Genomic DNA, 25,460 nt, shown 5'->3' with positions numbered 1-25,460 from the left:
ATGTCCGACACTCAAACCAGTTTCAGATTCCTCTAACAACTCCTTGTCTGGACTGAGATTCCTGTCACACCTGATCTCTGCTCTTCATAAGCTTCATTAAATCTTTGTCCAACCCGTTTCTCTCTGCCTCCGGGTTTAAATTGCAACCTAAATGAGAAACGTTGTCTCTCTTTTTTCTTTTCTTGCGGCGAGCACATAAAAGAAGCCGATTAAGTGGGTGTGATCGATCGAGTGGAAGCGTGAGCGGGGGGGCGAGCGAGCCGCACCTTGACGTAGAGCTGCTGGAACTCGTCCAGGTTTAGTCGGCCGGTGGGGCAGTCCTTCAGGAATCCCTTGTACCACTGCTTCAGCTCGTGCTCGTTGAACTCTGTGTTCTTCACCAGGTCCTCCATCACTTCGGGGGTCAGCTTGCTGTTCTGTTTCCCCATTTCTTCCTGCAAAGCAATAAAGGGGAGGCCCCAGGAAAAAAACAAACAAACACACACATCGCGGTGAGGTTAGGCTTCATTCAAAATAATGCAGAGGCCAAAGAGCTACCTGTCCACGCTGCTGTACAGGGCTTTTTTAGGAGAGTGATTTATCAAGGCTGCAACCAGAGAATTCCAGAGCGCGCTAAAAATAAGCTTTAAACAGATGAACTGTATTATGGGGCCCTGGCAGAATGTCGCATGTTGTAAATGAGGTCTTCCTGGCTAATGGCATTCAGTTCGTTGAGGCACTTTCTGCTTCTGTCTTTCAGCAGCTGCTTGTCTTATTTTGTAGCTTTGTGTTTCATTTTCAACACTTTATTAAAGATCGTTCTGACTGCACTATTTACACAGCATCATGCAGAACTATTCATACCCCTTTAACACATTTTGACACGTATTACAGCCGCAAACATTAGCGTGCTTTGTTTAGCTGGTGCATGACAGACCAGCACGATGTAGCATAACATAATTGCCAGGATGAATGGAACTGATATGTGGTTTGCAAACGTTTTTACTGATAAAGATCTGCAATCTCGATTTAATGCTCATCACCTGTGGGTTATACTTTGGAGAAGCACCTTTTACTACAATTACAGCTGTAAGTTGTTTAGGGGGTTTGTCTCTGACGGCTTCGCAAATCTGGAGATTAATACTTTTGCCTGTTTCTCTGTACAAGGTCTGTTGGGTTGCACAGAAAGTCACTTGTAAACAGCAGTTTTCAAGTCTTGCTACTCAAGTGGATTTAGGTCTTTACTTTGACTAGGCCACCCTAACAGATAAAGTGCTTTGATCTAAAACCATTCCATTAGCTTCAGTGTCGCTGCTGAAGAAAAACATCCCCACAGCATCACGCTGTCGCTACCATATGTCACTCAGGGGATGGCATATCTTCTTCTTCCAGCACCTTCTTCCAGATATTTAAATGGCTTGAGCTAAACAGGAAAAGCTAAATAGTTCTTATGGCTTCCATTAAACCTGCTACTCTCCCAGAAAGGCCAGGCTTGTGGAGTGCAATATTAATAGTAGCTATATTGGTCATACGCACATTGTACCACCACCATGGGCCTCTCGAAGTCTTCTCTGAATAAAGCTATAGTTGACAATCCTGGTCAGAAGCACTTTTTGTTATACTGCAGGGTTTCCCCTAATAAATTGGGTAATCCTGGCAGTAGTTGTCTTGGTGGGTTACGGGGGTTAGTACTGTAAGCCAGAGGAGCGTTATGTGACGCAGCTCGAAGGAGGGGCACGGCTGGGTACCGTAGCGTGTGTGAAGCTAATAACAGCTAGCGTGCTACCTTATGGAGGTTTTCTCCCCCCGACGGGAACTTTTTTATGTTGCTGTCAAACATCGAGCATGTCAGGTAAACAAACAACGCTTAGCCTGGCGGGGTGGGAGGGGTGGGGGGGGCAAGTAAAGCATGAAGGCCTACGAGGTTTATAATAGGGTGGGGGAAACCCTGTACTGGGTGAAATGGTCCTTTCATCCTGACAGTAGCCAATACCTTATGTATTCAGAAAAAAGAGGTTAAAAATGTGATCTCTGTAAGAGCTGCTGGCCTGACCAATCCTGTCATTTTGACAGAATGGCCAGAATTACTCAGAGGATTGGTCCTGCTTACTCTCCTCTGTCCTTCAAGATCCGGGGGTATCACTTTATCTGTTGTTGTCCCACATACCATCATTCTGAAACGCTCACATAACGCCAGTGTTTGTGCTCGTTCCTTGTTAGTTTCCGCTTGCTGGCTGCGCATGCGCACCTATAGTGTTTATGTAATCCGGTTAGCTTAGCGGTTAGCTTTGTTAGCCGTTCATTGCAACTCCGCTGCTCACACCGTATAACTTACTTTGAAAATGGCCGAGAGTCGAAAGAAGCAAACTGTCTCTCAAGTTTATGAGAAGAAGAGGAAGGCCTCAGGAGAAAGAAATAAGACCAGTGTGAATTTAGGAGAGTTTTTTCACAGAGCCCCCTAAGAAGCGGAAGAGCAGCTAAGACATTATTCACAGGGGACTTGGGAGAAGAAAATTGGCCAACTCTACTTTTAATGTTCTTTTTGCCAAGCCTGTCATATTAGGTGGATTGCCATGCTTTGGTAGGTCCCACGCTCTTTCCGTTTTCAGATGACGGATTATTAAGTGATCTGTGAGATGTTCAAATCTCTGAATATACCTTTATACCCAAACTCTGCTTTAATCTTCCTCCTGACTTATCTGTAGTGTTCTTTGGTCTTCAAGATGCTGTTTGTTATCTAATGTTCTCTAAAAGAAACGTATTCAGAGATTAAATTACACACCCTCTCCTAGTTATATGACTCTTAAAGACAACTGGTTGCACAGGACATTTTTTAGGGTTATCATTGAAAAGAGGGCGGAATACTGAATGCACGGCACACATTTCATATTTTTATGCATAAAGAAAGCTTGTAATGTATTTGTTATTCTCCTTCTAATTCCCAATTATACAATACTTTATGTTGGGCCATGACATATAATTCCCCCCTAAATTAAAAGTTTGTGGTTTCAAAGTGAAAAAAGTATTAAAAATTTCTGAGATGTGAATACTTTTTCATATCAACTTTTGTAAACCATGATGGGACCTGATTTCATTTCCCAGATTTTCCAAAAGCAAGTTATTTTTCAAACAGTACATCTCCTCCTCTGTGAAGGGAATCCATTCAGAGGGTGTGATAGGGATCTTTTGAAGTAGTGTGACCACTGTGAAGTTGTAGAAAAACTCAAGCACGTTTGGAGTTGCCTTCTTTCTTTCCCCCTTATGCTGCTGGCTGCACACAGCTGCCTCAGCCCCAATCTGCCCGGTGCCCATGCTGCCAATTTATCACTTTCATTGGTTCATTAACCAACCCCTAATTATCATAAATTTGCTAAATACAGTTCGAGTTTTGGAACATCCCTGCTCTCACTCCCCACTGAGATGCTCCTCCAGACCTCGTCAGCGTGATCAGACTAACACCAAATGTGCAATGCCAGTTTCCATATGCAAGCCAGTAGACAGGTGCTGCAGCTCTGCACCGCAGAGCGATCTATTATGCACTCATCAAGCATAGAGGCATTCTGTTTTCCTCTAAACGGCACATTCTAGAAAAATCAACATACTGATGCATAAATATTTGCAGAGTTGGGCATTGTTTGTCCAGGTGTGCCCAAGTTGGAAAAGGGGGACTGCTCCCTCTCGCTAAGAGTCTTTGCCTCAAGAGCTGGAGTTCAAGTTGAATGTTTTTTTTTCATCTGTTAGTCTATAAATCCCTGAATGGCTTAGCACCTAAATACATCACAGCTTGTTATCAGTGTATCAACCCTCCAGACCACTCAGGTCTTCTGGCTCAAATCTACTATGCATACCCAGAACCAAAACAAACAGGGAAAAGCAGCATTTAGTTCTTATGTTCCACGTATCTGGAACAAACTGTAAAAGTGCCGAAACCCTGAGGTTCCCTTAAATCAAGGTTAAAAAAATATTTGTTTAGAGTTGCTTTTAAATGTTAATGTTGAAGTTTGTAGTCCAACTTGTCTTAAATATTAACCTACTGCTACTATTCCGCTGCAATGTGCTTTCCTCTAATATTTTCCCTCTATCTCTGTAACGTTTTTCTTTCTAAGTGCTGTTCATGTACAGGACTTTGAATCGTCTTGTTAATGAAAAGTGCTTTATGAATAAACTTGCCTCGCCTTGCCATAAGCAACGGCAGAGTAGTCACCAGCACGTCTACTTGTGTCTGTAGTGTTGGGAGAAAAACGGTCCCATCCATGCCTTTGCTATACCCATTTATCTTTGCAAGGTGTTGGATGTCATCAAACGAGAGGCAGCCAGGGTACAATCTGGACAGGTTTCCAGTCCATCACAAGACAACTCAGGTCGGCTGGTTTCTCTAAATTGCCCTGAGAGAGTGACTGGGTTCTTTCGTTTTGTGTGACTCTGACGTTCATATTTGTGGACTGTGGGAGGAAGCAGGAGCTCCTGAAGTGAACCCAAGGATGTACAGTGAGAACATGCAATCTCTATGATGAAAGACCCAAGTTTGGGATTTGAACCCTAGGCTATCTTGGTACAAGGGAACAGTGCTAATAATGACAGCCCTTTAGAAAGCCAAAGGTCATTACCTACTTGACAATCTGTGGTCCAATCCTCACTTGTGGTGATCACGTTTGGATAATCATAAAAAAAAGACCATGATTTCAGATGCTAAGGCCTGAGTTTTTATCTGTAGCGGGTCGGATTCTCCTAAAAAAAAGTTAATTAAGATAGTTAGGTCATCTGTTCAGGATCCCTCCTGGAGGTTTAGAGGCTTTCTACAACCCAGCGCTGACCTTTGGCTACAAGGTATGTATCATGACTAAAGAAAGAGATCCCAGATTAAAGTGGCTGAAAGTAGCTTCCTCCATATTGTGGCTGGACTCCACCTTTAACATAGTTTCAGAGGCTCCGTGATCCAGGTGGAGCTTGAAATAGAGGCCTTGTTCTCATTGTCGTAAGGAGTCAGTCACAGCAGCACGGGCGTCTTTGCAGGAGACTTCCTAGAGGGCTGCTGTTAGAGGTTTCCAAGGTAGATCCCACTGGAAGGACAAAAGCTCACCTAGGATAATACATCTCAATCTCTTCTGTCCTCTGGAAAGCTCTGGATCTCCCAGGACAGAAAAGGTTGCTGTAGTGAGGGATGTAAGGGCTTTCCTCCATCAGAGTAAGACAGTGCATGAAGCGACAGAGAAATGATTTTGTGGTTTTCTGTAACTTACACTGAATAACAAATCCTTGTGAACAATGGCCTTTTTTCTGAACAAAACTAGACCTGCAATCGTTTCAGAGACGCTACAACAGCTACGACAACTCAGCAGTGGGCTGCCAAACAGCAAACCTGTTACTGTGAGATATTAATCACTTCACTCAGGCCCTTTCAACGTGTCCAGGATATTTTATTGATCACGAACTGACTCCGCTTCTCCTACAACATCGTTCGGAAATGCTTTTCGGCTGACTTTTATGTGCTGCTTGTCAATTTCTCACGAACATGGCTGACAACATCCAGGCACTATTCCAAACAGCCCCCCCATTCACAAGTAAGGTAGGTGTGAATTATAACTCTGCTCAAGGAATAAAGTCAGTAGCTATTCGGTGACAAGTTATTTCTGGAGCCTCTAAGAGTTTGTGTTTTATACCGCCATAAAAATCACATAAATCAGATGCTTAAAGAAAGAACAATCTACTCGTGCGGTAAGTGATTGTACCAGTTGGGCAATATGTTTAGAGAGCTGGAAACAAGACCAAAGCTATCGTATACCTTAGTAAGATGTGAAATTAAAAGAAAATCATGCCTTCCTCTATATGTTGCTGCCTCACGTTTGGTACCTAGAAGCTCACCAACTGATAGGAACATTTTAAATGAAGCCTCAAATATATATGAGGGTTAATAATTGTTTTTAGGGTTAGAATTAACCCTAAGAACAATGGATGGATGGATGGATGGATGGATGGATGGATGGATGGATGGATGGATGGATGGATGGACGGATGGATGGATGGATGGCCAAAAAGGAGAACCTGGACAAAGGCAGCGGAATTGACTTTCCTCCTTAGAGTAACTTAGACATACAGTTTTACAGATTACTCAACTATATTTTAATAGTTAAGTAATCCATCAATTCTTTTTCCAATTAGTCGACTAATCACGATTATTTGTTTTGTATGATGTCAATCATCGCTTCAGTTGCTTGTAAAAAATACTTGCACTCACTTCTTCTAGTCTCCACATCTTTGATTGCCTCTTTTTTGCCTCTTGTTGCCGCTATCCTTTACTTATTACCTTTATAAATGATTTTGTTAACGACTCATAACAAAGTCCTGAAACTTGCATTTGTCATGCGTCCTTAGGAGATACATCTAGTTCGCCCTCAAATCAGATTTTGAGGTAATTCTGTGAAGTTCAAAGCGACTTAAGTTCGCAGAGGGACGGTGGAGTAATTATGTACCAAGTTTTGAAATTGCTTATCAGGGCCCTTTGGTGCATGCAGTCTACATAGTTAGACAACTACGTTGAAGAGAGATTAACAGATTTCGAAAAAATTAGCTCCACGAGTGATATAAGACAGAATTGTTTTTAGGAAATAGGAAATAAAATCACACTAAAACAGTCAGACAACCTATGATTTTGTAATGAGAAAAACAAGCCTTGGAGTCCAATATAGGTGTATGTGTCGGAAATATTACTTTGGTAGCAGCTGATATTTAATGGGGGGAAAAGGCAAATTATGTGAAGTTGATTTACAGTAAAACTAACTTAATTTATCGAATTAGATTTTGTTTCAAACAGAACTACTGATGTATTTTCTTTTGAATTCCAAACCGGCTCTTCTCAAATCTGGTTCACAGCACAATGGCCATTTTTTCTGCTGCGGCTCACTCGGTGTGTATGCCGGTATCCCAGCCCCGCTTCTGCAAGCTCATATGTCCCTTGGCAAGACATAACCTTTTTGAAGAGGACCTTTACAAAGGAACGCAATACTCTGTCTAGCAGATAAAGCACAGATTATGCAAAAAAAAAAAAAAAAAATTCTATTCTGAAGCTGAAGACGTTTCGCTTCCCATCCAGGAAGCTTTCTCAGTTCAAAATTTCTGGAGTAGTGTGGAGTTCCAAGCTTTATAGACCTGCTGACGAGGCCTAATAGAAGTCCAGTTGTTTTATTTTCAAACCTTTTTTTGGATTGATCATGACCTGGATGACTGAGACTCTTCACCAACACAAGCTTTTTAGTGTCACCAAAGAAGCTTTGTGTTTATGTAAGCCCCTGAGCGTCTTAAATGCATTCAGTTGCTGATAAAAGACAGAGGAAGTGCAACAATTTCCTTATTCATTACTGACCCCGCGATCCATTAGCTGTGGTTTCTGTGTGAAAATAACCTAAACTGGAGCTCGGGGGCTGTATTAACCAGCAAATTTGTTCATTTAGTAACCAATTTGTGTGTGGGTGCCTAATCATTTTGGCAAGTTGTTAAATTTCTACATGAAGGCGTACAAGCCAAGTTATTAAGATCTTATTAATTCATTTGAATTAGCTATTTATGAGGATTTCACTTTTGGAAAATCTGGATTTGTTTTTTTTTTGCCTGTGCGCTCCTTGGCAACAAATACTGCAGTATACCAGCAGTATAAAGCTTTGCATTATATCAGTCTCGAAAGGGGAAATAGTTTAAATAGCATGCGATGTTGAATATATGTCTAACAAAAGATATTGTCAAAAATACTATAAAGATATATTTTTTTTTACCCTAAGTCAAAGAACTTTACCTACTGATTTCTTTCATAATGTGGATGAGCCCGATTTCCCTGTGCACAACAACGGACACCAGGCGTTTTGGAATCGGCTACACTCTGGGACCCGCTTTTGAATTTTTGCCATTGTCAGAGAAAACATTGACCGCTGTTGTTTTAAATGGACAGTACAAATGGCACCAAACTGTTACATTTTCATCAGAAAATGTTGTCGTTTTGGACCTCATTTCCCAAAAGTAAACTCTCTGGAAAACCCATGGGCTTAGGTCTGAAAATAAGAAAGGACTCTGGGTAATATAGAAAAGATTCCCAAACCTTTGGCTGATTATAAAGCATTACTGATAGAGCAAATAATCACGGGAATAATGAGAACGTGAACAGCATCAACAGCCAATGGATGGCTATTAAACCAATTTTCAATACTTTTTTTCATCCCTTCTAACACATCTAACATAAATATTCTTTACTATTATCATAATTATTATTTTGCCCTGCGACAGACTGGCGACCTGTCCAGGGTGTACCCCGCCTCTCGCCCAGTGAACGCTGGAGACAGGCACCAGCAACCCCCGCGACCCCATGAGGGATTAAGTGGGTCAGAAACTGGATGGATGGATGGATGGATGGATGGATAATTATTATTTTATGTGGATCCTGAAGAGGGTCTTTACAACTACCCCAGCAGGGGCTTAACCCCCTTTTGATTGGCAAAAGGTGGTTGCACAAAGTCTTGACAGCAGTGACAGTTATGTTGCTGGAGACTTTTTTTAGGTTTAACGTTTTGCTACGTTCTGATCCTCAGCTATGGCGATGAGATATCGAACGTGACCAAAAGAACGAGATCCCGGATAGAAACAGCCGAAATTAGGTTCCTCCATATAGTGAGTAGCCTCAACCTCACAACTAGAGCGAGCAGCTCCATCATCTGGAGGAAGCTCAGAGTAGAGCCGCTGCTCCTCACCACTGAAAGGAGTCAGCTGAGGTGGCTTAGAAATCTAATCACGATGCCTGTCTTTGGACATTTCCCGCGCATGTCAATTCAGTTTTATTTATATAGCGCCAATTCATGAAACATGTCATCTCAAGGCACTTTCCAAAGTCAAATTCAATCAAATCATACAGATTGGACAAAAAGTTTCCTATCTAAGGAAACCCAGCAGATCGCAGTCTTGACAAGCAGCATTCACTCCTCCTGGAGAAGCCTAGAGCCACAGGGACAGTCGTCTGCATTGTTGATGGCTTTGCAGCAATCCCTCATACTGAGCAAGCATGAAGTGACAGTGGAAAGTCTGTCCCACTGGCAGGTGAGACAACGGACGACCCAGAAGTTACTGGAGGGATTATATATTACATCAGGCCTGGGAATGGCATGGGATCCGATAGGAGGAGCTGGATGCCGATGGATGAATGGATGGATGTACTCAAACTGAAGTATGGATTTTCCGTAGTTTTCTGAGTAAGACTATGCTATTGGAATAATATAAGATGGGATTTTAGGGAAACGCAAGGCCGTCAACGTATTTGTTCACATCAGCATCTCCAAGCCATCGGAACTGAACAAATACGAGTGTAGATTATCACAGGTAAACCACAATGAGAAGAAATTGACGGGGGACGGTCTTTGTCTTTGACTGCTGGTCCCACAAACAAAGGTCAGTCTTGCAGGGAATGCTTCGACGCAGCGCTCTCCGGCAGGGAGGTGCAAATCGTTACTGTTACAAGATGGGCCTGGGATGAAGAAGGCAGCAGCAGCGGGATGTTTGCACATGTCCTGAGAGGGATCCGAACGGATGACGGGCTTCAGCGTCGCCCTTCTGACACCGTGCACGTCTTTCTACAGCTGTGCACCAGGGCTCTTCGCTGAGACTCCTGCCAGTAGGAAGAGTCGCATCGTCTTCTTCTTCTACTGGAGAAGTGAAGCTCTCGCAGAGCGGTTGCATTTCAGACCGCTGATGTCTGATGCGGTGCCATACGCCATCGCGTTCGCAATGTCTTCACAAGGAGCTCGCGCTGCATCGTAATGCGAGCGCTACACCACACGCTGTCTCCTGTCACTCCCTCAACAAAACAAGCAGCAGAGACAATTTCGCATCTGTGCTGCCTCGGTGTGCAGCCGGTGGACCCAGCATTACATTCTCCATGCTGTCGAGGTACTGAAAGCAATTAGTCTCACTCTTTGGTAGGAAATTTGCCTCCGGGAAATTTTGATTTAAATGAGTCACTTTTTTATTAAGCTGCTCTTCAACGGTTCTGTACAAAATTATTCGTCCCGTTCCAACTATTTCCTTTTTTGTTACGTTTCAACGAAGCCAACATCAGCGGGTTTCATAGGATTGACCCGCATAAAAAAAGATGCGAAAATGCAATAAAAATCCCACATTTCACAAACGCAAATCTAAAAGGTGAGGCATGTATTTGTATTAAGCCCCCTAAACAACGACAACCCTAAAGAAAATCCATCTACTAGCCTGCCAAAACATGATTGTCAACCTTCATCCATCTGAGAAGCAGCCCATAAGATACAGCTCTGGTTAGACGAGCTGTTGACGGGACAACTATCAGTTGTCTACTCCACAAATATAGCCTGTATAGAAAGTTACAAGAAAGTTGAAACTTATGAGGAGTCCCACTTGCAGTTTGCCATAAGCCATGTAGAGGACACTGGGACCAAATGGAAGCAGGCGCTTTGATCAGATATGACGACAATGCAACTTTTTGGACTGCCGAGGAAAGGCAAGGCAAATTTATTTATATAGCACAATTCAGTACAGAGAAGACGCTTTACATGATTAAAATATAGGAAAATAAAACAGAATAAAAGCAATTAGGAATAAAATGTAGAAACAAAAATAGAACATTAAAAACAGTAGGACTAAAAAAGTTTAACTAATGATGTTTCTGTAAAACAGTTTAACTAGAACATTCGAAGGCAATCCTAAACAAATATATTTTTAACCTTGATTTAAAGGAAACTCAGGCTTTCAGCACTTTTACAGTTTTCTGGAAGTTTGTTCCAGATAAGTGGAGCATAGGAACTAAATGCTGCTTCTCCATGTTTGGTTCTGGTTCTAGGTATGCAGAGCAGGCTGGAGCCAGAAGACCTTAGTGGTCTGGAGGGTTGATACACTGATAACAAGTCTGTGATGTATTTAGGTGCTAAGCCATTTAGGGATTTATAGACTAACAGAAGTATTTTAAAGTCTATTCTCTGAGATACAGGGAGCCAGTGTAAGGACTTTAGAACTGGGGTGATGTTCTCTACTTTCTTAGTCTTAGTGAGGACGCGGGCAGCAGCGTTCTGGATCAGCTGCAGCTGTCTGATCCACTTTTTAGGCAGACCTGTGAAGACACCGTTGCAGTAATCTATTCTACTAAATATAAACGCATGGATTAGTTTTTCCAGATCCTGCTGAGACATTAGTCCTTTAATCCTGGAAATGTTTTTCAGGTGATAGAAAGCTGAGTTTGTAATTGTGTTTAGATGCTTTTGGAGGTTCAGGTCTGAGTCCATCACTACACCCAGATTTCGGGCTTGATGGAGAAAAGGACACGTGTCGTGAAAAACCTCCACTGTACAAAGCCCCTAAATAAACGCCACAGCGACAGAACGTGAGGATGTGGTGCTTCTGCGTGGCCGGGGAAGCTGCGGGGTTGAATGGAAAATGGCGGGGGTTTAACGGGTTAGAGTGGCCCAGTCAAAGCCCAGGCCCAAATCCAGATGAGAACCTGTGGCAACAATCATGGGCCCCTTTGTGTTGGTCTGTCACATAAAATGCAAACAACACACACTGGGGTCGGTGGCTGTAACGTGACAAAGAGTGAAAAGGGGATGTGGATACTTCTGTAAAACCCTGCGTGACCTCTCAACCGGGACAACTTTAAAACGCCGTCTTTGTCCGCTTCTGTACTCATAGAAAACGTACTGAAGCGTCCGTCACACCGATGACGTTCGTCTCCCGTATAGTGCTGCGTGTCATTCCCACTTCGGCGCCTCTCCTCGTTGCCATTTTTTTCCGAGCTTCCCACGACCCCTATCACTCTCCCATCTGCCCTGCTACCGTCCGCCGCCACCCTGCTGATGCGGTCGACCGGGACGGCGAGGAAAAACAGCCTGTAGATGTTACATGACTGGGCTCCCCGGCGCTCTGCACACGATGACTCTATCCCCGTCACATTCCCCAGCGCTCCCTGATAAATTTCACATGATGGGTGTGCGCAGCGGAACAAGGAGCCGCGCCAAAACAACGGAGGGGAGGTGCGATCGGAGACGAATGCAGAGGCATGACGCTCCTGTTGAATAACAGAGAACACACCCTGGCCTGGGCGCCTGTGTTCTCAATCTATGCGCCGCGATGTTCCCGCGCGCCACTTACTCACAAGTGCCACAGGAAAGAGAGCGAGGAAAGGAAACAAAAGATAAATGCATAAATGACACAGGGACAGCTGGTGCTTCATTAGCAAATGTCAGCGCGCTCGCTTTTTAGGGTGAGACGTGAGGGTGCGTAAGGCCAGGCTGGGGACGGGGCGCACCGGGTCACTTTGCACCGGGCTCCAAACACCGATTCACGGGGCGGTGCCGCAGGTCTGCCGGTCCTTCTGATACCTTGTCGGGGAGGGAAGACAAGACGGGACGCATTAGGCGACAGGTGCAGGGCCGGCGAGGACGCGTACGCGGCAGAGAGAGGGGATTTTAGAGCGGGCAGAGCTGCCCCCTGAGCAAGGGAAGTGGGCTATTACATAACCCCCCCCCCCCCCCCCCCCCCCCCCCCCCCCCCCCCCACCCCCATTTCCCATCGTTTGCCAACAGTGGCTGACCTTGAGAGGAGGGCAGAGCTGGTGAAGAGAGAGAAGCAGTGTCAGACGGGAACGAAACCGTCTGAGGTTGAAGTTCGGGCGAATTTGGTGGGTTGATGTAAAATCCCGCAGGCTCCGTTGCCCCGTCAGGGCAGCTTCACTCTGAGGTAGGGTTAAGGAGACACCCCCCCCCCCCCCCCATCCTATATGCCCCTCTGTCACACACACACACACACACACACTTTTGTGGTAGATTGTCACTACAACATCAATGGCAAACCAGCACCAGCATCACTCTCCATTCAGTATCCCACCCCCCCCCCCCCCCCCCCAAAAAAAAAAACCCCTCCCCCCCTTTTTTTTGTAAATTTTAAACTAGCAATCAGTCAGACCAGATATCGCAGCAGGCGCCTGCATGCTTATTACCTTTTCACTCTGGCTGCTGATTCAAAAATCCTGCCCCCGTGCCTCGCATCATGTGTGCGTGGGCTGCGAGGGGAAAGCAAACAGGACATGCCATGCTCATCTGGCGCGTGCATCAAAAACTATCCTCTGGGTTTTACCCTACAGGTGCGACGTGTCGGCATTATTGATAAACGTGGACGCGTCGTTTTTTTGTTTTAGTTATTTTATTTCCTTCTTTTTTTTTTTTTTTTTTTTTTGCAATTGACCTCTCAATATGTGTTCAATTAATCAATGAATCACTTAGGAAATCAAAAGGGATGACGCACCGCGTTGCATCACGCGACCATGCATGCAGCACTAATGTGATGGAGGAAAAACCTGCATACGTGCACCAAGCGTTCATTTGCTCACCTTGTGAGAGTGCGAAGTCTAACGAGAGGAGTCCGGTGGTCTGATGGTCTGGAGCGGTCTCAGCAACCCTCCGAGGACGGGGAAGAAGAAAAAAAAGAAACGAAACAAGCACCTGCTCAGTCTTATGAATTGTTGTTACAATCAAAACAAGAGGCTTCCGGCTTTAATCTCTTGTTGTTGTTTTTTTTCCTACTGTTTGGAGGAGGAGAGTCAGAAAGTAAGGGGCGCAGATCCGCAGAAAGATGCTGCTGATGAACACGAAGTGCTGCTGCTGCTGCTGCTGCACGGAGAGGAGGAGACAGACGCTGAGCGCGCGCCCGCCTGTGTGTGGCGCGCGTATGTTTGCGCGAGCGCGCGCGCGTGTTGTTAACAGCCTCCGCACAGCGGGGACAGGCTGCGAACAAGACCCAAGAGTGAAGCCGCCCCTCTCTGTACCCCACATAAGCACGTTTTCTCAACCTTCGCGCAGCTGCTTGTACTAGAAAGGGGGGTGAAAGTAATGGCGCCCCAGATTAGAGGCTCAGTTTCATGTCTTTAGGAGCGGCAACAGTTTCCCGCCACTGGCAGCGCAGCGGGAACCAGGAGCGTTAGCCAGGAAGCTAACTGAGTGTTAGCGACAAGATAAAACTGCTGGTTTAGTCGGTGAGTAGCCTGGGTAAACAGCTGTCTAGCTGCTGAATATAGGGGACAGAGTCATTGCTAACTTTAAATAGAAACTAATGCCACATTTAAGCTAACCATGAACTGAGAGTTTTGTTCACATTTTCAGCGCTAAAACAGCTTGCTAGGATTTATAGCTGATTTTGAAAACATCCTCTTTTTGCCCATAAATAACATCATTTTTTCCCCCTTGTGGGTTTCTTTGATGAACTGGAGACCTGTACAGGATGTACCCCTATTGGCCAGTACAACAATGGAGATTAGCACACGGTTCTAAGAAATTGGATGGGCGATTGTATTTTATGCTAGTCCATAATCATTTTTGAATATGTTAGTGAAACTACTGCAGCAGTTTGGACTATAGATTACAGTTATTAAACAATCGGTCTAGTCTATGGTTAGCTGAATATTATAAAATGTTATAAGAATAAGAATTCCTTTATTGTCCCGCAATGGGGAAATTCAGGTGTGACAGTGGCAAACACACAACTATTACACTATTACACTGTTAGAAATGAGAAAAAAAGAGAAGAAAAAAGAGCAAACCGGTCTAACCTAAAGAATACAAGCTAAGAGTAAATACCAGATTAGATATTGAACAAAGGAAAACTATTTGAGGGGAAAAAAAACTCCAGCCTATTTACATGACACACTATAATAGAATATGTAATATTTACATAACGTATGATAATACAATGTGCATAATAGTGCAGCAGCATCCCTAGCTAAGGCGTGTGCCTTAGCGGTGCAATATATCCAATCACTAGCATCATCGCACTAACAGCGTGTGCAATAATGCAATCACTGCTTGGAGCAGTATTTGGCTGGGTCTAATATTCCTGGGGTGATGCGTTCAGTCTCTGCAGATCTGTAACATATTTGGCAACCTAAATGGACTCTTACGTCCCTGGATGCCTGCACTGGGTGTATTATTTGGTGAATTTGCTTCTTCTGAGACTATTAAAAATCAAATTAAGGTCAGAGATATATACTTTGATTCTTAAACTGATCGTTTTGTAATCCCTTTATTGTAGGGTTCGATGCTACTACTTATTTTTTTTGTTTCTTGTATGGTAACATTTACTTGTTAAACTAAAATTGGATACAGCTAGTTTTGGAAACGAAACCATTAAAGAATCGACGGGTCGGACTAAAGAGAAGAGCAAATCAGCCTTAGCTACTAAAAACTTGTTCGGCACGTCTTAGCCTCCACCTTTGGGCCGACTTGACCTGCCTTAGGTTTTAAATCCAACCAAGTGATATTTGCCTTTGTTTTGACCAGGTGGTTTTAAAAGAGTAACAAAGTGGAGGGAAAGAAAGTCCAAATAAATGTGTGAAAACAACTGAAAGGTCATTTGGCAGCCGTGATAAAATACATGTAAAAAGCATTAAAATAAACTCAGATTAATTGCTTTTAGCAAAATCGGAGGCAGACCAATCGGTGCTTTCTCTGCTGTCAATACTGCCGTTTATACATTTGACAAGGTTGAAGCTGTTAGAGTAGAAGCAAACGGGAAGAGGGATCTTTGACTGTTCCTGTTCACCGGATTTAGCTCTGCGACGGTCATAACAGGAAGGATTTTCTGTCAAGTGATTAATGTCTGTGTTGATTTGGCCGCGTCTTTTAGATTATTATTCTACTGAAAGACTCACTTTTTATAAAACAAATAAAAATCAGGCCTCTGGAAGGGAAGCAAGCCCACAGCATCACAGATCCTCCTCCGTAGATAACTGGCACGTTCATCCTTCGTTTCACCTCAGACCCACCCAGACTGGTTGCTGCTAAAGCCGTTCAGCTTTAAAGTCACAGTAGAGCTTAGCAGTCTCCACACGTTTATGTTCGTAATGGTAGGACAGAAAAAGCTTCTTCTTTTTTTACGCATCCCTCCCAAGCAGCTTGCTGGCATGCAGACATCACCTATTCGTACGTCCCTTCTGTTCTCCCTCCCTGGTTGGGTTTGTTTTAAACCTTCGTTAAAGGAAGGAAGCTTCCAACCACCACGGATGGTTTGCTGCTGGGCTGTCACTTACCGACAAATAAAAACAGATAAAACGTAGCTTGGGTATAAAGTATGAAACTCTAGATGCATGCCAGGAAACTCTTTGAACGACTTGCCGGTCTAACAATTTAGACACAATTCTGTTTCTGTAAAGCAAATGAAGAGTCACTGGCACATAACCCAGTTCCTGATGAAGGGCCGTTTTCTTGTGCTTTGATTACCGTAAAACTCTCCGACGTGGAGTTGACGGTGTCAATCTGCTTGTGCTTCTAGGGATTGTCAGAGGAAGAAAATGGAAAACGTCCCCCAGGAAGGAGTCGGCCCCCAAACGGAGCTCACTTCACCGCCCTCCCCAAAGCGAGCGAGGACAGGTTGTGCCGCGACAGAGGAGCTCCACAGGTTTGACTCTTCACAGCTCCGGACGTCTCCGGGTCCAATCAGCCGCCCGTCCACAGGTGATCTGCAGAAGGCCGACGTCCCCGAAGCAGCAGAGGGCGGGCCGCGTCACGAGGGGAAACCCGGGGGCCTCGCCTCAGATGTTCCTCCTGCTACTCCTGTGACCTCTGTAGACGTGAAGGACGCTCAGTCCAAGTCGTATGGGCCGTGTGTGAGTGCGGGAAGAGACGAGGAGTCTTTTGTGGTGGAAGAAACCGCTGAGCCGCCCACACCCGTCGTTCCTGACTACAGGCAGCTGGAGCGCTCACGTGAGGATGACACTCCTGGGGGCTTTGGCGTCTGTCTCCAAAACAACGAGAATCGTGGGACTCTAACTCCTCCCAGCCTCATCCGGGCGGCTGACAGAGATCTCTGTCACACCTTCAGCCCGCCGGCCGGTGCTGTGGAGAGTAATCTGCAGAGAGAGGAGGCTCCTTTCACTGAGAGTCCACCTCTGAGGACAGCAGAAGGTGGCAGTCCCACGTCCTTAAGGGGATCTCAAGACACTCTTCCCCTCCGCTCTGATGGGGAAGGGAAAGATCTCTCCCAGAAATTAGACCTTCAGATTTGTGAAAATGTCTACAGTGAAGGAACTGAAGTCAACGAGAACGGCTTGAGCAAAACCTTCATCGAAGGCTCTCAGGGATCAATGCCTTGTTGTGAGTTTGTGTCTGGCGGAAATCTTTCCGTTGAAGATGCGAGTTTTGAAAAACACGACCGCGTTGGAGCTGACCTTCCTGCAGAGGCTTCGGGCGCCGCTGGGATCAGCCGAGAGCCCGCTGATGGAGAGACTGAGGCGAGTGACCCTGGAGTCTGGAGCGAGACTGAACAGGAGGTGGAACGGCGGCTCTGTACCTCAGACAGCGCTGCGGGTGGAGAATTACCTCCATTAACTAAAGTCTGCATGCTGGAAACAGCTCCGCCGCTTTCTGCTGAAGTCAGAACGTCACAGGATTCACCCTCAGACCAGACCCAGCAGCTTCAGGACCAGAGGAGAACGCCGCAGCGGGGAGACGAAAGCAACATCGCCCGTCAGACAGAACCGCCGGCTTGTCCCACAACAAGCAGCGTCACGCCACACCAGACCGACAACGAGGACTGCCGTCAGTGGAAACCCAGTCCTGCAGAGCCCCCTCCTGCTGGACACGAGGGGACAGAAGAAATCTGGGACACAGCCGGGCCTCGCCCCGAAGAGCAGAGTCCGTCCAGCTGCTTGGCTGCCAGCCCCGACCCCCCAGAGACACGGGAGCTGCAAAACGCTCACAGCGAAGGCGACGGAGCGGAAGAGGCTGCCGGGATCAAACGGACAGAGACGGATGGACAAGCAGAGGAGTCAGAGGAAACGCCCGAGCTGGTAAATCCACCAGGAGACCGCAAGAGCGATGGGAGAGAAGGAGAGACGCACAAACGTGGCAGCAAGTCGGAGTGTGCTGACGGTGAAGGAGGAAGCCAGCTCGGCGGGGCTTGTAGGGCTGAAGGAGAGGAGCTCAGACAGGAGGGCAGGTTGGGAGGGGAGATAAACCTTGAGGAGTGGGAGCGTTCAGAGGAGCAGGGAGAACCTGGAGAGGCCGCACCGAAACAGAGCGAGCTCCACCAGGACGCGAGCGGAGAGGCTCCTGGCCAAGATGGCGGCGAGTGGGCGGAGAACAGGTTGACGCTCTGCAGCGGAGAAGATCCAGACCAAAGCCTAGGTTGCTTCGCCGGTGACCAACACACACCTGACATCTCCCCGCTCCGCCCTGTCCCTCCTACCACTGACGCGGTCGTCCCCTGCCCGTCTCAAGATGCCCGCCGCAGCCCTGCGTCGCCGAAGCGCCGCCTCGGGTTTCTCCCGCCTGGCCTTGCTCCCTGCGGCGGCTTTGACACGTTTGAGAAGGTCGACCTCTCACCAGGCGACGGCGAGGATGAGGAGGGAGGCCTGAGCACCATGGCGGTCCTCACCAGCTCGCCCCGCCAGCTGCTGAACACACACCAGGAACAAGGAGAGCAGCAAGCGGCAGCGGGTGAGACGAGTGGGCAGCCGCTCGTAGAGGGAGGGGAGAAGGAGAGCCCCGGGTGTCTCTGTGACGACACGGAGAACAGACGTGTCTCCAGCGACAACGAAGTCCCGAGCTCCACCCCGGCCGCAGACGTCTCTGCGTCCGCGCGGCCAGAGAGAGCGCCCACCCGCGCAGCCGCCGGCGATTTCTCTCCGTGCTCGCCCGCTGGATTAAAGCCCCATACGTTGTCCTCTCCTGTCCCCTCTGAGCGTCCCTCTTCCAGTCCCGGCAACCGCGTTGACTTTGAGATGAAGGAGCAGTTCGGCAGGGTCCTACAAGAGCTCAGCTTGTTCTTTGAGATCAGCAGGAACGAAGCGACGATGGACTGCAGGCCGTCCTCGCCTGGGGATCCCTGGGAGGACGACGCTTCAAACCCCACAGAGCCGCTCGGCCGCCCTGCAGCGGGACGCTGCGCTCTCACACCCACAGGTAGACGGGAGGGTGTAGCATCTTCTAGTTTTCCCCTCGTTGTTTTAAAATAACGTCTTATTTTTGGAGCTTCGTCATGATTTCATTAAATATCTTGTGTACATCACACCAGTCCTCTCAATAGGAATCCACTGGGCTTCATCACACTTTGTCCCGTGACAAGGACATGCCTCAGGATGTTTTATAGGGACTTAGGTCGGTAGGCCAACACAGCAAAAGGGGACATAGTTTCTCCTTTCTTTTCACAAATAAAAACGTGCCAACGGTGCGTTGTGTTCAGTCCTTTTGATTCGGACGCCTCCAAATAAAACAGTCCATTTGTGATTGACAACATCCTGGGACCTAGCAGACAGGCCAGGGACAACGCTGTGGAGGTCTTTAACTAAAGCTAGGCTGTGAAACAACATCCCACCTCCTCAAAGAGCACTTTTTAGTTCCTCTACTGGAAGGGGAAAGAGAACGACACAGCCGCAAACCTTCCAAGGCCTTGGCCGTCCGTCTGGCCTGAAAGATGGAGGTCAGTGGTCAGATAGGCAGCGGTGGAGGCGGCATCGCTCCGCGGGGATGCTCGTTTTACAGCAGGACCAGGATGGCTGGTCATAGATGACGGGAGGATGGAGCCAAATATAGGAATCAAAGCCCGTTTGAGCCGGAAACCACTTGATGCCGGAGCAGAAGTCCAAAGTCCAGCAGGACAGCGGTCCTAAACAGCCAGAGGGCAATATTTAGATGAAAGCATATTGTGGTGTTAGAACGGACTAGAATCAGTGGCGAGACTTTCAACATTTATGTTAGAATGGGAGAAAGTCTCAGTCTGTAGACGCAGAAAGCTGGTCGCCACATTCTCCACAACACTTCCACAAAGTCTTGACTCAGAGAGCTGAATACAAATGCTAAATGTTTTAGACACCATTTTTTACTTCCCGTTTTACAGTCATGCACCACTTTAGGCTCGTCTATCATATAAAATCCCAGTAAAATAAGTTTGTGATAAGAGCTCAGTGGGGTCTGGCTATGTTCGCAAGCCTTGGTAGATGCGTTATGTTTGAATAAATCCATAGTGAAGCCAATTGGTTCATCAGTACAAAAATAATTCAGATATCCAGTGTCAGCGTTTGGTTAGTTCATTATTATTATTCTCTACAAATAAAGTGATTCAAGCTTTGCTCAGAAAGTCATGGTTTAGTGTTTAAGCTGGAAAATGTTTTACAAAATTACAGAAATGGTATTTGTCATCAATGAACTCTGTTTAGCGGTATATTTCAACATAAAGTTAAACATTTGGCTGATTAATGAATTAGACTATAATAAAATATAATAAAGCAACAATATAAGATTGCGGGCTATAAGGCATTTGTACAGGGAATATAAAAACCATGTAGAATAGGGCTGGACGATATAGAAAAAAAAGCATATCGATAAAATAGAAATCATATTGATAAATATCGATAATTATCAACACATTCAAAACATATATTTAAAGTGCTGCCCTGACCATTTTATGCTTAGCAACCTGTTTTTAGATACAGACACACAAACTCTGAATTCAAACTCAACCCTTTATTCAAACAACTTTTTTACCAAAGTTTTTAAAAATGAAAAAAAGAACGCATGCTCTCTCAACTCTTTGAAGAGGGTGGAGCTTGGTTTTGGGTCAGTGTTGTGATTGGTTGGGAGGATGTAATGACTGTAATATTAACCTACATGGCTAGAATGCAAAAGGAAGAAAAACTGTTATTCTGTTGAACTTCTTATTTTTATAGATTTGTTATCGATTTTTATCATCGATATATATATATATATATATATATATATATATATATATATATATATATTGTTATTAAATTATCGTCCAGCCCTAGTGTTGGAATTATTTACAGCGGAGACAACGGGATTAACGGGATTAACCTTCGGGTGTGGCGTCACAGCTGCTTCTCGGTTGCTAGGCAACGGGAGTATAGCTAAGGTAAGGTAAGGGCGGGAACACCCGGTGGAGGCTTGACCCGGCCCACGCAGACCGGGTCCTTCAAAGGATTCAGCTCCTGGATTGGGACAGACCCACTATCAGTGCTAAGGCCAACCACAGGCTGGTGTCTGTATATCATAGAGCAGAAACAGGAGACAACGGCCATTGTAATGGATCTGGATGTGTTGTGGTGCAGTTCAAGTAGATAGAGGGTTGAACTTATAGGTGAAAAAAATAGTTTATTTTGATAAGATTTAGTGTGGGTGTAAAGCAAACCACCCTGTTCTCTCTCTCTATCTCTGTGGTGATCCTTTTTGTCTATTTTTAGATAAAGCCGTTGAAGACGACAGTCTGGCAATCTGTGGAGTGGATCCAGTGGTTTCCTGCCCCGTTACCAGAACTGATGATGGCGAGCAGGAAGTACCGTTTAACAGAACCCTGGAGCAGCGGGAACCATCGATGGGCACCGGAGAGAAGAACAAAGGTTCCCACTTAACTTTATAATTTGGCCATCAGTGTAAAACAACGGTAACAGAAGTCGGTATTTCTCAGTAATGAGGTGACAGCTGTCATTTCCTTGGTCTGTATTTTAAATGGTAGATGATGGGACATTGAAAACTATGTTGTTGTTTTTTAATAAATCTAGATGACTTTAAAAATGTTCACACCTTCATTTCTCTGATCAAACACACCGAGTCAAGTATTTTGGTTTGGAAAAAGGAAATGGAGGATGGAAAAATATTAGTAATTCCCCACTATTACTGCCGTTGTGTAAAAGGTGTTTCCACGCATGCGTTCGTTAGCACTTTATTCATCCATCAATCCATCCAGTGTCTGAGTTGAACTGGTTCTAAGTTTAAAGCCTGACAGCTCTACAAATATCTACCACTGTTTCTTAGAGAGAGTGGCTAAAAACCTCCGTAAACTTGCGAAAGTATTGAAACATTTGAAATATTGAAATCTATACAGGGGGTTGGAAATGGAGCAGTCCTAACCGTGATCACGTTGTTTTCAGAGTCCCTGGAGGCGCAGCAGAAGGTTCAGGTTTGGTCTCCGTCCTTCATGAGTCTGCCTCACTTGGAGCTGCTGAGCCACAGTGAGTTTCTCTGTTCAGTTGTGAGTCACACCGTTCGTATGTTTGCCAAACCACGCTGGCTTATCACCGGAGGTGGGAGCGATTTTCACTTTACACAGGAAAGTTGTCAAAGTGAAAGTGGTAGATGTAGAAAAAATATCACATCTTTATTACAAACGAAGCGCGCCCTGTTGAAGCTACACAAATGAAGGTTTTATGTGCGTAAAAGCCCATCAAGAGCAGCGAGTAGGAAATGTTTCACGATGCACTAGTACCAACATGCAAGGCATTATTCTGAATCAGGCAGAAACAAAATGTAGAGCTAGATGAATGTTAAATTAAGTCTCGTTTTATCAAAGCTTACCTGAGATTCAAACTGTGGGTGTCACACTGCTTTATACTTCTAATGTAGAGGACGGAGACTATCATGGCAGCCTTTGAGATAATGTGTGCTTAAAGAAGGATAAACGTTCAGCGTTCCCATGTAGTGTTCTTCAGTATGTTCAACCTGTCTGAGATAGCACCTCCAACATAAAAAGGCTGTAAAAAAAAAAAAAAAAACTTCCATAAGGACCACAGTTGGCCTGTCCTCCCTATAGAGGCATAAAAACCTAAGGAGGCTGTTTTTAAGAGAAGTTCTGAGAAGGATTTTCTGTAGCTGGAGGACTCCACTTTTGGCAAAACTGCAAACGTACCAAGACATGGGCATCCGTCCACCTAAATGTCTCAGACGAGCACCCATGAGGCTCGTGTTCAATGTGGAGGATGGGGGAAGGGGCTGATCTGGGCGGAGGGAGAGGGCAAAGGCGGACGATCCTTGCAACGCTCCCCTGCCAATCCACAGATCAAACCCTTAATCCACAACGGTCAATAAACAGGCAGGGATCATTCACAAGGAGGCAGATGTAGGGATGCCTAACAAGAGGGTCCATGTAAGGATTGGTAGTTGGAGATCAGAGCGAGGGTCAGTGTCCTGATACCAGACGGGACATGGCAAGGAGGGAATAACCCAAGGGCAAAGGAGACAGCTGAGAGTAGGCAACGCTGGGCGTCTATTAGGACGAGGCGGTCAATAATCTGGCAGAGAGGCAGAGGCTGGGGGGAGTTTATGAAGAGCTGCGCAAAGGTGATTGCAGAAAATCTGTCCTGCTTCTTCTCATCTCTCTTTTTCTTTCCTCTTCCTCTGCTCCTCCTCTTTTTCATGACCAATCTGACTGCGTCTGCTAAAAGTCAAGTGGCTTGGCTTTAGATATTTAAAATGTCCCCACTTGAAAGTGCAGTTTGTAAAGCTTTTATCACGTCAGCGTGGGGGACAAAAGCAGCTCAACACAATGCAGTTTTTCCACACTGTGTGAAAGTTGTTAAAACCGACAAACTCTCTTATAATAAAGTCGGATTGCTCTAAAGTCCAGTAGGACCAGCGGACACAGCGCTAAAATGTCTTCACTCCGTTTGTGTGCAGGACCACCAGCAGAACAAAGGAGGCTGGAGCCTTTGAAAACGTGCACACGGCCAATCAGGGTTGGACTTTCAAAAAGAGCCAAGACCAAGCAGCTCCATCACGTACATCCATACAAATAAATACGGAGACAGGGAGACCCAGGCGTGTGCTTGTGTGGGGGGTATGTTGGTTGTAACGTTCAACAGATGAAATGTTCTCTCTGGTTAATTCACACAGGTTTTGTGATGTTACAAAGTCTCACATTTATTAGTTGCGATGGTTTTGTGCTTGTGTTGAATTCCCATCTGCTTAAAGCAACAGCAGCTTGGTGCCTCCTGATGTAACCACTGCCAAAGTTAAAGCTATTTACAGCCCACATGTGCTTCATAATATCCTAAGCATATACTAGTTTAACATTTATCTATTTATTTATTTATTTATATTTAATATTTAACTATTTAAAACATTGCTGTTGTAATATTTATATGCTAATTTTTACATCTTCTACATGTACATGAGAGCTCTTTATTAAGACAGTGTTCATTTTACTGCAGGCATGTTTAATGCTGGTTTTGCTGTAGGTAGGTACATATTGTTGCAGTTGTGTGTGGGTGTATTTGGGTGAGGATGTTCTTTGTGTGTTCTGTTATTTATTTATTTTTTTTACCATTAAACGAGTTTTTAACGCGTGTAAAATCTCCTCGAGCATTCAGTCGGAGGTCGGCTTGACCTTCACTCATTATCATTCTGCTGCTTTCTGTAGAAAGAGAGCTTTGCAGTCTTCTCTTCTCTGCGGTCTTTAAACTCTCGAAGATTATGGAGATAGTTTGTAACATTATCCAGGTCTCACTAGGTAGTGGAAAAAGGACATATGGTATTTGTCTCCATAAAAAAATTCTCTGTTCTATTTTTTTTACGACAAACTTTACTTTAAACAGGGTTCCCAGGGGTCCTTGAAATCCTTGAAAGTTTGTGAATCTGAAAAAATAAATTCAAGGCCCTTGAGCCAAAAAAACACCTTGTCCTTGAAAGTCCTTGAATTTTTTTTGTGGGGTTGAAAGTTCACACGGATGACGACTCGTGTCATTATTTTACTATCACATGATCTTTTAAAATTATGTTGATTCCGCAGACTTTTAATTTGCAAAAGTACGTTCGCTCTTCTTTGTTAGTTGGTAGGCTACGGTTTAGGCCTACGTGCGTCCAATAGGTTACATTCACACAGTGTTGCCAACTCAGCCACTTTGTCGCTATATTTAGCAACTTTTCAGGGTCAAAGTCAAAAACTAGCTTAATCAAAGATGAAAGTAAAACAAATTGATATAATTCTGAACATCTCAATGCTGCACTTTTTTCCATAAAATTCCATGAAACGGTAGGCTAATGTACATCTGATATGTAATGTAGTATGGCATAGCCATGTACTGTGGATATAAATGTAGGCTATGAATATAATCAATATTAATGTAGGCTATAAATCCATAAGTCCACTTTCTTGCATTGCTTCTGACCCAACAACTTCTATGCCGTTTAGTCTTTTATTGAATTTGCATTGTATTAAAATATGATAACCTATTTAGTGGTCACAGTAGGTAAATGCCGCCACATGTGGTCCTTGAATTTGAGGAAATTGGTCCTGGAAAGTCCTTGAAAGGTCCTTGAATTTGATGTTCACCAAGGTGTGGGAACCCTGTTTAAAACCATTGTATAATGCTAGCTAGCTTTAATGTGTAGTACAACTACTTACTTGTTGGTCACAAGTTTATCCAGCTCCAAGCCATTAGCAGTAAAATGCGACACTGGAGGAGCTACAGGGATCCACAGCTCAGGTGGGAGAATCCGTCAACGTGATTTCTGTTAATTGTGTACTCCTCAATTATGCCACAAGCAATGTTTGTGACAAAGGAAACGTGGAGGAAGGAATGGAATGGAACTTTTTGGCCAACATGCAGTTAAACCTGGCGGTGGCAGCATCATGCTGTGGGGATGCCTCTGTTCAGCAGGGACAGGGATGCTGGTCAGAGTTGATGGTAAAATGGATGGAGCTACGGGGGA

The 25,460-nt window shown here is 45.1% G+C and overlaps 2 protein-coding genes across 3 annotated transcripts in view; one reads left to right on the top strand and one right to left on the bottom strand.

Annotated features, from left to right (window-relative positions):
* Positions 1-13,628, bottom strand: part of vsnl1a (visinin-like 1a) — a 47,120-nt gene extending 33,492 nt beyond the window's left edge. The window contains exons 1-2 of the mRNA XM_036147071.1: positions 13,361-13,628; positions 267-434 (exon numbers count right to left, since the gene is read on the bottom strand). Of these exons, the coding sequence (XP_036002964.1) occupies positions 267-428 (162 nt within the window). The 5' untranslated portion in view covers positions 429-434; positions 13,361-13,628. The remainder of the gene's footprint in view (positions 1-266; positions 435-13,360) is intronic.
* Positions 13,629-13,718: 90 nt separating this feature from the next.
* Positions 13,719-24,133, top strand: LOC105936988. 2 transcript variants are annotated; one of them, XM_012878081.3, is made up of 5 exons: positions 13,731-14,002; positions 16,294-18,923; positions 21,218-21,373; positions 21,905-21,985; positions 23,427-24,133. In XM_012878081.3, exons 2-5 carry the CDS (start codon positions 16,313-16,315, stop codon positions 23,543-23,545), a joined length of 2,967 nt encoding a protein of 988 aa, XP_012733535.2. In that variant the 5' UTR covers positions 13,731-14,002; positions 16,294-16,312; the 3' UTR covers positions 23,546-24,133. The 2 variants fall into 2 exon arrangements, with proteins under 2 accessions (XP_036002963.1, XP_012733535.2); XM_036147070.1 differs by lacking the exon at positions 21,905-21,985 and having other exon boundaries at positions 13,719-14,002.
* The last annotated feature ends 1,327 nt before the right edge of the window (positions 24,134-25,460 follow it).

This window comes from Fundulus heteroclitus, chromosome 15, assembly GCF_011125445.2.
Source record: "Fundulus heteroclitus isolate FHET01 chromosome 15, MU-UCD_Fhet_4.1, whole genome shotgun sequence".
NCBI lineage: Eukaryota > Metazoa > Chordata > Actinopteri > Cyprinodontiformes > Fundulidae > Fundulus > Fundulus heteroclitus.
This window is presented reverse-complemented; position numbering and strand designations above follow the sequence as displayed.